Source organism: Equus przewalskii, chromosome 5, assembly GCF_037783145.1.
Source record: "Equus przewalskii isolate Varuska chromosome 5, EquPr2, whole genome shotgun sequence".
In the NCBI taxonomy this organism is placed as follows: Eukaryota; Metazoa; Chordata; class Mammalia; order Perissodactyla; family Equidae; genus Equus; species Equus przewalskii.
Window position 1 is genome coordinate 74,453,402 of NC_091835.1, and position 12,947 is coordinate 74,466,348.

The 12,947-nt window shown below is 54.3% G+C and overlaps 2 protein-coding genes across 4 annotated transcripts; both read left to right on the forward strand.

Moving 5' to 3' along the window:
- The first annotated feature begins 3,734 nt into the window (after positions 1-3,734).
- BLOC1S1 (biogenesis of lysosomal organelles complex 1 subunit 1) lies at positions 3,735-8,563 on the forward strand. Of its 3 annotated transcripts, none has more exons than XM_008534197.2 (4): positions 4,462-5,147; positions 5,841-5,913; positions 7,966-8,098; positions 8,362-8,563. In XM_008534197.2, the coding sequence occupies exons 1-4, from the start codon at positions 5,087-5,089 to the stop codon at positions 8,470-8,472; spliced, it is 378 nt and encodes a 125-aa protein (XP_008532419.1). In that variant the 5' UTR covers positions 4,462-5,086; the 3' UTR covers positions 8,473-8,563. The 3 variants fall into 3 exon arrangements, with proteins under 3 accessions (XP_070477675.1, XP_008532419.1, XP_070477676.1); XM_070621575.1 differs by having other exon boundaries at positions 4,984-5,147; positions 5,714-5,913; XM_070621574.1 differs by lacking the exon at positions 7,966-8,098 and having other exon boundaries at positions 3,735-5,147.
- Positions 8,564-9,220: 657 nt separating this feature from the next.
- On the forward strand, positions 9,221-12,821 carry RDH5 (retinol dehydrogenase 5). The gene is made up of 5 exons (XM_008534195.2): positions 9,221-9,340; positions 9,920-10,260; positions 10,430-10,688; positions 12,033-12,196; positions 12,471-12,821. The coding sequence occupies exons 2-5, from the start codon at positions 9,951-9,953 to the stop codon at positions 12,692-12,694; spliced, it is 957 nt and encodes a 318-aa protein (XP_008532417.1). The 5' UTR covers positions 9,221-9,340; positions 9,920-9,950; the 3' UTR covers positions 12,695-12,821.
- The last annotated feature ends 126 nt before the right edge of the window (positions 12,822-12,947 follow it).

Sequence of the window (12,947 nt, forward strand, 5' to 3'; positions counted from 1 at the left end):
ACAACTAGCCACAGCTAGAAGGACCCACAACTAAAATATACAACTATGTACTGGGGGGATTTGGGAGAAAAAGCAGGGGAAAAACAAAAAAGATTGGCAACAGTTGTTAGCTCAGGTGCCAATACAAAAAAAAAAAAAAGATTCTCTCTCTTCTCCCTCCCTTTCTTAAAAGCCAAACAGTATCCTACCTAATTCCTCTTCTCATGTTCCCTTTGTCTCTCTTACTTCTTTGTCCAGGATTATACTTTTAAAAACAGACAAACAGGTAGGCTCTCTCTCTGCTGACCCTGGGACCGTCCTCGCCCTGGCTAAGTTCCTGTACATTTGAAAGTTTGGGCCTCCATTTTTGCAACACTACACCAGTGGACATCCCCTCTGGGGGCCTAGCACACCTCTAACCAGATGCAATCAAAGAAATACATGTGCTGCCAGCACGCTGGCACCGGGATCCTACTTCTATTCTCCCGGAGATATGCCTTCTCCAGCCTTTTTCTACCTCCCAGCCCCAGGCAATAGAGAAGAGCTGATAGGAGAATGCAGAACAGGAAAACGGGATTGAAGCGGGGACTGCTGACTCTCAGCCCGGACCTCCAACCAGAGTCAAAATGCCTTTAGAGCCCCAGCTGCCTTCCTCTCTGCACCTGCAGCTTCTGCCTCTCTCCATCTCCACGCCACTGGCTCCTGCTAAATCTGAGGCTGAAATCAGATGCCAAGAATCTGCTCCTGACCTCCTCTGCCCAAATTTTTGAGAAGTCACCTCACCCGCCACAGGAGAAAGGAGCAGGAAAGGAGAGAGAGGCTGCCCAAAATTAGCCTGGCTATAAATAGTGGGGCAAGGGGGGGCAGGGAACATGCGCGAGCCCTAGAGCAGCCTAGTAAATTTAGACTTGTAGATTTCCCCTAAAGGAGAAGTGAGACCAGGTTGTTGGGGTGGGGAGCAACATTGTAGGTGAAGGAGGGAAGGAGGAAGCTAAAGTGATCCAGAGAGTGGAGCACGCTCATCATCAGAATGAACGACCTGCCAGAGAACTTCCTGTATTTGAGTCAAGAGTTTGGGAATTTGTTAAATTAAAGCCAAAACTGATATTATCCGATTCCACTCATATAACATTCTCAAAGTGACAAAACAATAGAGATAAAGAGCAGATTAGTGATTGCCAGGGGAGGGGGTGGAGGGTCTGAATGTAAAAGGACAGCACAGGGAATTCCTTTATGGTGATGAAGAGCTCTGTGTTTGATTTTGGTGGTGGTTATTTGAATCTATACGTGAGATAAAATTGCATAGAACTGTGTGCACAAGCACACACATACACACACACACACACACACAGAAATGAATCCATGTGAAACAAATGGTGAAAATTGAATAAGGCCTGTATGCTAGTTAACAGTACTGTACCTCTGTCATCTTCCTGGTTTGGGGGGCGGGGCGTGACGGGATGATTGTGAGGAAGATTGGCCCTGAGCTAACATGTGTTGCCAATCTTCCTCTTTTTGCTTGAGGAAGATTGTCGCTGAGCTAACATCTGTGCCAATCTTCCTCTATTTTGTATGTGGGACGCTACCACAGCATGGCTTGATGAGCAGTGTGTAGGTCCATGCCTGGGATCCCATGGCCTGGCAAATCCCGGGCCACCGAAATGGAGTGCATGAACTTAACCACTATGTCATAGGGCCAGCCCCTGTCTTCCTGGTTTGGATATTGTGCTACAGTTCTATAAGATGTCACCGCTGGGAGAAGCTGGGTGAAGGGTACACAGTACTTCATGAACTATTTTTGCAACTTCCTTTGAGTCTACAGCTATTTCAAAATAATTTCAAAACATTTTAAAAATTGATAAATGTCCAAACCCAGCAAAGACTTCGGCCCTTTCTCCAGCCCCTTCTCCCTCCAACAGCCTTCTTCCCCTCCATCGGGGAGCTCTATTTTTCAGCTCTCCCAGCTGACACATTTTCCAGCTGCTGTCTCTACCTTACAAGCAAACACCTCCAGGACATACACTGCAGGGTTAACTTCTCCCTCCACCTCATCTGGCAGCAGAGCCTTGGAGTGTACGTCCCAGGGTCAGCCTCCTCGTCCCCTACACACACAACCCGAGAACCTTCTCAGCCCATCCACCTCTGCAGCACTGGAATCCTTCTGCCCGCCTCTGAGTTCTGGCTGGAGCCAAAGCGCAAACTATGGGAGTGGCTGGGAAAGAAAGAATATAGATGTGACTGAGGGGAGTCGGTGGGGAAATGACTTGACTGCTCTGGTCTTCGAGGACCCAAGGGAAACCTTTGCATCTTGGGGAGAAGGACTGGGAGGTCACATCCCACAGGCAGCCGTCTAGACTGTCTTGAGGGCCCCTTTTCTTTGAGCGCTGGCTTCAGGCCAACATTTGGAACTTGGCCACACCACCAACGGCCCCCCTCTTGAAGCCCAGCCAGATTTCCCAGTGTGAGAAGACTTCTCCACTCACTCCACGTCCTCCCTCAGTCCTCACCCAACCTCTAACAGCTCAGCAGCTTCCGGCCCTGATATTCAGCCCAGCCAGTCAATTTGGAGCTTGGTAATTAAAGCTAACTCTGAAAGAGACCTCAAAAGAACAGGGAAATGAGTGGAGAAAAGGAGCATGGAACTGCATTCGTGCAAAAGAAGAATAATCTAGGGGGGGAATTGTAAGGAGAGATGGGCAGAAAGAGGTTTCAAATGTTAAGAGTCATTCTCCAGATATGCATGCTGCTGTGTCTGTCTCTACCAAAGGCAGGTGGAGCTGAGCTTCAACCACAGCAGAAACTGAGGTTAGACAGTGAGCAACACGGGCCCAGAGAAAGAGCAGATGGAGGATGGCCCTGGAGAGATCAGTTGGCATTGCCAGATACTGGTACCCATGTCCTCTGCCCAGCTCTAGGGCAAAGGAACAGCCAGTGTGTGGGAGAGGAGGTCGGCACTGATGTCTGTAACATGCTGGCAGTCTCTGTACTGATTGTGAAAATGTCAGGCGGCTGTGCCAAGGGGGTGAGGGTAACACAGGATGGGCCTGGCAGTCTCCCTGAATCAGCCTGATCTTAACATTCACAGACTCACCGCAGAAATCCCCAACACCAAGCCCTCTCATTAGCCCCTGCCCTCTGTTTCCTGTCCTTCAAGTCACTATCCTCTGGCACCCCTTCCAACCCTGCCCTCCTCTGCCAGGTCCCAGAGCTCTGAGAGTGGGGCACCGGGCATCTTCCAATCTGCCTCTATTTTGCTTGCTCACTGCAGTTGGAAGCTGGAGCCAGGGCCGGGGGGAGGACTGGGCCAGGCTGCCCTGTGATGGTGTCACTCTTCCCGCTTCTATTGATCAGCCGCTCTATGGAGCGGAGTCTCTTCCCAAATACTCCTCCCCTGCCAGGATTCCCATCAACTGATGCCCCACAAGCTAGAAGGGCACAGTGGCAAGAGACAGGGCTCCTCTCCTGAGGTCTCTCCCACGGTCTCTGCCACACAGCACAGTGGCTACACTCAGGCTCTGGAGCCAGATGGCCTGGCTTTGTACCCAGCTCCACCACTTCGGAGCTCTATCACCTAACTGCTCTGTACCTCAGATCTTCATCTACAGATTGGGGATGACAACAGTAATACTTCAGAGGATAATTCTAGGGATTAAAAGAACTAATACAGGTAAAGTGCTTGACCCATGGTAAGGACTCAGGAAATGTTGGGAAAAGAAGTTATAATGCACATATAAGCATAGACACATACGTACGCAGTATCCAACACTTTTATTCAGAAGTTTTATTTTGGCACTTAATGTTCTGCTTTATGCTGCCAACTACTCCTTTGATGGTTGCACATCTCCCAGGATTTACGATGCTATTCTGCAAAGAGCTGAATGAATCAATCAATCGGAAATCTTCAACTCTTTCTCAGAAAATTCAAGAATGTTTTATTTTAACTCAACCAGCACCCATTTCTCCTCTTCCTGCACACAGACGTATGTAAGTGAATCACAAAATGAGAGAATGCCAAAGTTGGAAATAGCCTTAGATCTGGTTTAGTCTAGCGGTCCTCAACCTTGTGTGCTCATTAGATTCACCTGGACAACTTTTTGAAAAATACTTATGCCTGGCTCCACCCCTCAGAGATCTAATTAGTCTGTGGCCAAGGCATTTTTTAAAACTTCCCCATGTAATGCTAATATTTAGCCAGGGTTGAGAACCACTGATTTAATCCAATCTCCTTGTTTTCCTAAGGAGGAAACCAAAATCCAGAGTGGGTAAGCAACTTGCCCAAAGTCACCCAGCATGTTAGTACATGGTGCCCCAGAGAGACTGTCGTAATAGCAAAAATATGTTGATGATGTTTGTCATTTTTTCTTGTTGGAGTTAATCCCAGAAGCACTCTTCTTTCGTGCAGAGAGGGGTTATATAATTTACCTTTTACTTTGGCAGCAGCACTTACTCTTCTGGTAAGACTGAAATGGGTTCGCATTCCCTGACCACAAAAGGACAGAGAGGGAATTGTACATTTACCACACACAGTCAGTCAAATTAGCAAAGCTCCTAGCAGGCTGCTCGAAGCGCCTAAAATGCTTCTTCTCTACAATGATCACCCAGAGCCGAGGGACCTCGGCGGGCGGCGAGAAGAGAGAGGGCTGGAAAAGAGAGGAAGGCTTTCCCTCCCAGAAGGAGGCAGCTGAGATCAACTCGGAACCGGCCAGAGCTGCCAGGAGAGAAAGGCGAGGGAAGGAAAAGAATTTCAATGAGTCCAGGAAGCCTCTGGTCCCGCACCGACCGCGCGGTGATGAACAGCCTGGCAACACCAACCCTTTGGGAGCCTGAGATCCCGAGATGTCAAACCCGGCTCTGCAACGTGGGCACCAAAGAAAGTCCTGCCAACGCTCACCAAAAAGAACCCCCAGAAAGACCAGCGCTCGCCCGCCCCCACCCCTCTGCTATTCCCTCCGCGGCCACTCCCTACCGCCCAGCGTCTCAGAAAAGGGGCGGACCCGGCCTCACGTGACACCGCGGTCACGTGACTCGGGCCCAGCAGGAGCCGAAGCGAGCGGTCCGGCTCCGGAGCGGGAGGGCCGAGTGGCCCGGCCCCCAGCCCGCCGCGACCATGCTGTCCCGGCTGCTGAAGGAGCACCAGGCCAAGCAGAACGAACGCAAGGAGCTGCAGGGTGAGCCGAACGTCCCGTCCGCCGTCTTCGCCGCTGCCGCGGCCTAGCCGCCGCCGGAGCCTGGACCTCGAGTAACGCGCCGGATCCAGGGACCGGGCACGGGCGTGGGGGAGCCTTTTGGAAATTCCATTCCCTGGCGAGCGGGCTCTGGACCCTTTGACAGCAATCGTGTCCCCCTCGGCAACGCCCCGACCCTCGGTGTCAGGCGTCCTAGTCCCGCCCCTGCTCGTGGGACGATGAGCCCATTGGTCCAGGGAGCTTCGCGTCTTGGAGGGAAGGGACGCTCCTGAAGGGAGGAGGGTGTTGGGGACCGGATAGAGATGGGATTCTTGGAGGCCTGAAACCACCGAAACGGGGGTCGCCTTGATTTCCTGAATCCGGCCCGGGGACCCCGGAGTTACCAATCCTTGGGCCACGACCGTGGGAAAAGAATGCCTGGGAGTCTGGAGTTGGGCTGCCACTGAGTCGCTAGCGTCCCCGGGCAAGGAGCCTCCCCTCACAGGGCCCCGGTGTCCTCACCTCTCAAAGGAAAGGGCTTGCTTTATGTTTCGCAAAACCCTTTTCAGCTCTGGCCCTCTGAGATGAGTTGAGATGGTCCCGCAGCTACCAGAATGGTAACGAATGGGTGGGAACCTTCATCACCCCTCAGAAAACCAAGTCTCCACTCCAGTCCCTTTTCTCCCCTCCCCCCAGAGAAGAGGAGGCGAGAGGCTATCACTGCAGCGACCTGCCTGACAGAAGCCTTGGTGGATCACCTCAATGTGGGGTAGGAGCCTCTTCCCATCAACGCCAGCACCCCTCCCCACCCCGCTCAAGTTTAGGCACCGCGAGGTCTAGCCCTCAGACTGCTCTTGAGGCGATGAGATGTTCCACTCATCCCCCAGCCTCCCCCCACCCAGCTTAACTTTATGGAGAGCGGCTTGGTCAGCCCCAGCTGCTAACATTGCGCAGGGAGGAGCAGCTGCAGTGGTCGGGGAGGCAGCCAGATTCCCCTCCCCCTCCCCACGGTAACTTCCCTGGTGCTCCCAACTTGATGCCATCTGCCCACCTCCCTTCACCCCTCCAAGCCCAGCTGTCACTTCAGCGGGAGGGAGAGCACCCTCCTTGACCACCCTCTCCTTCTCCACCTCCCACCCTCTGGCAGGCCCGGGGAGCAGCTGGCAGGAAAGAGGTGGCACAGCTGGTGAGGGTGAGGGCAGAACCTCTGCCAGGAGCTACAGCAGAGTCAGGCTGCCTCTTCCCTTCCTCTGGGTCTCCAGAGACCACCCCCCCTACTCCAGCCCTAAATGAGAGTGCCAGTAACAACCAAGGACTTGGGGAGGAGCAGAGACTGTTGTCTCTTGACCCCGAGTGACCCAGAAGAGTGGCCAGATGATGACTTGCTCGGCCGAGTAATAGAAGAAAAGAGTCAGTGTGATGCCCTCCGCCGCAGAGCGAGTAGAATAGCCTGGTTGTGAATCCAGAGACTGAGTCACCCAAGGGGCTCTCATCTTCGTTACTCAGCTTTGGGGAAGATTAGGGGCAGAGGAGCCTGTGGCTGGAGCTTCTGATCTCCCTCCTCTCCACGCCTCTCCCTTCACTCGGGTGAATAATAGAATGTAGGGGGTCAACAGGAAAAACTGAGATTTTAGGACCCCCCAGGGGACTCTCTCGAAGCATTGGGAGCCCCTGCTATTACTGTCTCAGCCCGTACACCCCTCCTCCCATGGCCCAGCTGTCTGCCCCCTTTCCTCCCTCCCACAGTGGCGCCTCCTGGGCTCTGCTGTGGGGCTGGCCCAGGCCTCTCCCTCTTCTCTTCCTTTGCTAGAGGCCACCCCACTTTCGGCTTAGAGGGCAGCTAAGCCAAAGCCAGATTAGAAAGAGTTTTGTGTTGCTGCCCACAGCTCCTCTCATTCTCCGGAAAGGAAAACAAAGGCCCTGTCTATCCCAGCCCCTGTCAGGTGTCCTTCCCACTCTCTCAACCCCCCCTCCAACCCCTTACCCCTCCAGCCCCCACAGATTCCAGTGGGTGGGGACACCGGATGTGGAGTCTCTCAGCAGACCTAGAGCTTTAGGGTGAGGAATGAAAGATTCACCAGCCAATACAGAAGAACAATTATTGCACAATTTCTGTGGGGACTGGGGGTGGGAGGGAGTGGGCAGAGGGTTGGGGACACCAACCTCATGGCAGGGATGGTAACTGCAGCCAACCTTGACTGGGGAGAAAAGAAAACTGTTGCCTAGAGCTGAAGGAAGGGGGCGAGAGAGAGTGTGTGTGTGTGTGTTCATTCCTCTGTGTGGGCGAAAGGAGAAGGGTTGGGAGAGAGACCGAGAGCCAGTGAGTAGCCCCTGGGAGATCCTCTTTTGACCCTGAGTTCCTGAGGAGGGGGGTTGCTCTCCCATCCCACCCCAGATTCAGGGAGGGACCCAATTTCCCTTCCCAACTTCTTGCACAGATCCCTAGGATTCCAATCGCTGCCAGATGTTTCCCTGCTGCTTGATTTTCCCAGCTTCCCCACGCCCCCTTTTCCCACCCAGCTTCTTCCTCAGGGATATCCTCCCAGGTTACCCCTCCCCTCCCACCCAGCTCCAGGAACTCCTTTGGGGGTTGGAGATGGTATGTTTCTATTTAGCTCCCAGCTAGGCTGTCCTGGGGCGTGGGAGGAAGGAACGGGGTTCACTTGCATGTACTGGTCGTCATTTGCATCACATCCAAGAATAGACAAAATCACGAGCTTTTCTCAGCCTGACTCCTGGCTGGCCTCCTACTCTTGCGTTGGGATATTAGTCCTAGAGGCCACTCCCCACCAGTTGACCTCCACCCTCCTCCAATCTCTAGTGTGGCCCAGGCCTACATGAACCAGAGAAAGCTGGACCATGAGGTGAAGACCCTACAGGTCCAGGCTGCCCAGTTTGCCAAGCAGACAGGGCAATGGATTGGGATGGTGGAGAACTTCAACCAAGCACTCAAGGTGGGCCACACTCCCCATATCACCAGCCCCATCCTGAGCTCCCATTGGCTACCTCGGGTCTGTGGTTAAGGAGGAAGTGGGGATGGTACCGGAAATCCCGTCTATGGCCCCAGTGTCAGAGAAACTAAAGAAAGAGGTCAAAGCAGTTGGTGGGTCCAAGCTAAACCCTTTCGAGTGGATGGCTGGAAAGTGATGCCATTAGCGCCCCGGAGCCACGCTTTCCCCACCCTGATTCCCGGGCTCCCACCCCATCCTCCTCCCAGGAAATCGGGGATGTGGAGAACTGGGCTCGGAGCATCGAGCTGGACATGCGCACCATCGCCACTGCACTGGAATACGTCTACAAGGGGCAGCTGCAGTCTGCCCCTTCCTAGCCCCTCTGCCCTCCCCATCTTTGCCACTCCTCCTGCCTCCCCATGGGGCAGGAGGGAGGCTCACAGACCATGAATAAAACACAATCCTCCATCTCTCTGTGGTTCATTTCAAGGAGCCACTACCTCAGCATGGGGGTGGGGCTGGAAGGTTCAAAGGCTGTTTCCCTAAGGGACAGGCACTTTTGGGTAGAGGGTGGAACCAGCTTCCTCCTACCATCCCAACTTGCTTTTCCTCCTCGGGCCTGGTGCAGGTGCCTGGTGGGGAAGCAGAGGTGGGAGTTTCCCACACCTCCCCAGAGGTCAGTGGGCCCTGTCCCAAGCTTCCTAACTCAGGCCTTCAGTTTCCTGCAGAGGAGAAATAAGGCAGGGAGCAGGCCTGGTCCCAGCTCTGGCTTTCTGCCTCTGCCCGTGCTCGTGGCCTCTGCCAGCCTGGTGCTAAGCAGTGTCATGAGTCTGGACCAGGTGGGAGATTAACTCAGGCGTGGGGGCACTTCAGGGCTGAGAAGGGGGAGGAATGACAGGTTTGAGGTCACCAACAGAGGGGGGCAGCTGCCATCCTTGACAGACCCCCTCCTCCTGGGAGTCTGTGACAGAGGTGGTCGGGACCCGCGGCTGGAAAAAGCCAAGCAGAGGGCCTGGGCTTGCCGGCCTGGGCCCAGTCCCAGCCCCAAGATCCCTTGGCTCCTCCCCCAGGCCCTCCCCCACTCCACCCCACATACACTTAATACTTCGGACGTCCAGTCCCCACACTGCAGACTTTGGCCTTAGCTGTAGCTAGTGTGGGAGCCTGGAAGACTGGGAGCAAAGTCTCAAACGGAGCAAAAGAAGTTTCAGGCCTTGTGGAAGCTGCCAGCTTTCCCTAGAGGAGGTAAGCAGGGGACGGGCAGCTCGGGGTGCTAGAAGACTAGCAGGTATTACAGGTATTTGATAACTCAGAGCTTTAAGCTGGTAACGTGCTTCCTCACACATTATCCCCTTTGGTCCTCCACAACTCCCAGGTGGGTATGGTGGGTGTTAGCCCCACTTGGTAGATGGGAAAATAGGTTTAGAGATGCACTGAAATGCTCAGCATCACAGTAGGTTGGGGGCCACCAGGATTAAAGTGCAGGGCTCTTTGCCCCATATGTTTCCAAAAACAAAGCCCAGCTGACAGTTAGAGTGAGGTGTCCCTGGTTTCACAGGAGCGAAGATGCCAAACAGGACCCCTCAGCTCCCGTGCAGCAGGTCTGCACACGGGACCTGGCTGATCTGGTTTTTGTTAAGTTAGCCACAAATAGAGGGTCCACCACATCTTTGCTTTGCTTAGATGAGCCACGGTTTGCCAGTTGTCTGCCAAGCAGATAATTTCTCAATCTGCTGGGACTTGAGACTTCCAACCAGTGGGGGTTTTAGGGGCAAAGGCTTGAGGGCCAGAGTAAACTAGACAAGTCTTCCTACCCGGCCTCAGCTGCCACCTGCAGGTCACTTGGGCTCCAGGCATGTGGCTGCCTCTGCTGCTGGGAACCTTGCTCTGGGTGGCGCTGTGGCTGCTCAGGGACCAGCAGAGCCTGCCCGCCAGCGATGCCTTCGTCTTCATCACGGGTTGTGACTCAGGCTTCGGGCGGCTTCTGGCACTGAGACTGGACCAGAGAGGCTTCCGAGTCCTGGCCAGCTGCCTGACCCCCTCAGGGGCAGAGGACCTCCAGCGGGTGGCCTCCTCCCGCCTCCACACCACTCTGCTGGATGTCACTGATCCCCAGAGTGTCCAGCGGGCAGCCAAGTGGGTGGAGACACATGTTGGGGAAGCAGGTGAGTACGGCTGGGGCCGCCAGGAACGTGGTGTAGGGTGTTCCCTCGCAGGGGCCATGGGAAGCTAGAGGGACTCCGCGAGGAGGGAGCAGTGCTCAGATCCTCCCAGGAAGGAAAGGGGCCGTTGGACTGCCTTACCTACCCTTGCATCTGTCTCATCTCCCCACAGGGCTTTTTGGTCTGGTGAATAATGCTGGTGTGGCTGGTATCATCGGACCCACACCGTGGCTGACACGGGATGATTTCCACCGGGTGCTGAATGTGAACACACTGGGTCCCATCGGGGTCACACTTGCCCTGCTGCCCCTGCTGCAGCAGGCCCGGGGCCGGGTGATCAATGTCACTAGTGTCCTGGGTCGCCTAGCAGCCAATGGTGGGGGCTACTGTGTCTCCAAGTTTGGCCTGGAGGCTTTCTCGGACAGCCTGAGGTGAGGGCGCAGGGCCGGGCCTCCCAGCCCAAGGACCGCGCACTCGCCGAACCAGTTGGTATCTGCCCTGCAGAGATGATTATAACACAGCGGCAGTGGAATCCTTGAGAGGAGACAGTCACGGCTCAACCTGGGCTAAGATCCCAGCCGGCACTCATGCGAGCTTTGTGACCGTAATAGGTTACTTCTCTTCACCCCAGTTTATTCCTCATCTGTTCAGTTGGGGTGAGGAGAACTGCCTTGGGGTGTTGGGAGCGAAATGAGGTACATGGAACGCCCCAACAGTACTGCCTCGCACAGGGAGAATGCCCCAAAAAAGGCTGCTGTCATTATTAACAACTGTTAGTTCCGATGAGTCAGTACCTTTACGTACCATTTTCTCATTTAATTCTCCCAACAACCCAATATGGACAGGTATGAATACCCTTAGAGATAAGGATAGGTGTTAGTACCCTTAGAGTAACACGACTTACCCAAGACCACAAGACCAGTTAGTGCAAGTGCTGGGACTGCCCCCAGGCCGGCTCGCCTGTGGAGCCTGCTCCATATCTTCTCCTGCCCTCACCTTTAGACGATAACGTGCTAATCTTCAAAGCCCCGTGAGAGCACACAGCAGCACGAGAACGACACAGGAGCAGGGCCTGAGTTTCGAGCAGGAGTCCCAGTCCCACAGGCTGAGCCCACATTCTAAAGGAAGCCTGCCTTCGTCACCATCACTCAGCAAATAATTTCCATCCCTACTTTCACCCCTGTCCCTCAGTCCTTTCATTTTCCAGTCGGCATCATGGAACACATGCTTTATACTTGGATTTCTGCATCTGTGCTGGGGCGGCTGGAGGTATCCCCACTCTCCCCCCTAGCAAATACCAAGTCCTTCATATCCAGCACTCAGAAGTAAACCGTGTTTGGGGAGCTAGGGAATAGGGTTCTCCTAGGTCAGGAGTTGGTAAACTGGTTCTCAGGCCAGATCTAGCCAGCCACCCACAGCTAATAATGGTTTTGACATTTTTAAGTAGTTACATTGTAAATGGTTATATAAGTACCTACATAACCTCATTAATTTTTAGGTCTGCAATGCCTAAAGTATTTACTCTTTTCCTTTAAGAAGTTTGCCCTCCCTGCTCTAGCTCATAGAATATAAAGGAAAAGAAACCTCAAAAATACCTTCCTCCCTCTGTCCCACTTCCCCCTCCACTCCACGGTAGCAGGGATCTCTCTCACCATCAGGACCCCTGTCCGTGGTCTCTGATAACTTCGCCATCTCAGCCCCCCGCCCCCAGGTTCCTGAAGGTCCCCTCCCTATAAGGGCAAGAACCCAGAAGCCTCCCTCTGCCCCTACTCCAGGCGGGACGTGGCTCCTTTTGGGGTCCGAGTCTCCATCGTGGAGCCTGGTTTCTTCCAAACCCCTGTGACAAACCTGAAGAGTCTGGAGAACGCCCTGCAGGCCTGCTGGGCACGGCTCCCTCCAGCCACACAGGCCCACTATGGGGAGGCCTTCCTCACCAAGTGTGAGTAGCTGGGCCCACGTAGGGACGAATGAAGGGAAACGAGAGCCAGAAGGGCCAGTCGCGCATCACTCGCGGGAGGAGGCGGGAGGGGCCAGGTGATGGGATGCCACAGGAAAGCAGGCCATATGGGACCTGCCCACTCTCCAACTTAGGGAGGGGACTAAGGATCCTTCTCACATCCGCTGGGCCACCAGCCCCAGGACCCAAAAGACAGGGCCTGAGGTGGGCTGGAGTGGGACAGGGACACTGATTATAACCACCCACTGGGCTGCAGACCTGAAGGTGCAGCAGCGCATCATGAACCTGCTCTGTGACCCGGACCTGACCAAGGTGAGCAAGTGCCTGGAGCATGCCCTGACTGCTCGTCACCCCAGGACCCGCTACAGCCCAGGCTGGGACGCCAAGCTGCTCTGGCTGCCAGCTTCCTACCTGCCAGCCAGCCTGGTGGATGCCATGCTCACCTGGGTCCTTCCCAAGCCTGCCCATGCCATCTACTGAGTCCTGCCCTCCAGCAAGACATTTTTCTTCCAGGGCAGACTCTGATTTATGTCTGTCCCCACCCTGGTACTGCCTGGTGCCTGGCACAAAATGGGCATTCAATAAATGTAAATTGTTTTAAAAAACACCATAGGTGGGCAGAAATGAAAGTGCTCAGTGGGAAACTGACCCCATTTAAGTGCTAACTACTGTCTGCTCACTTACTGCCCAAGGTCTGTGGCCTGTTTAGTGCCTGCAAAACAACTAGCACCCA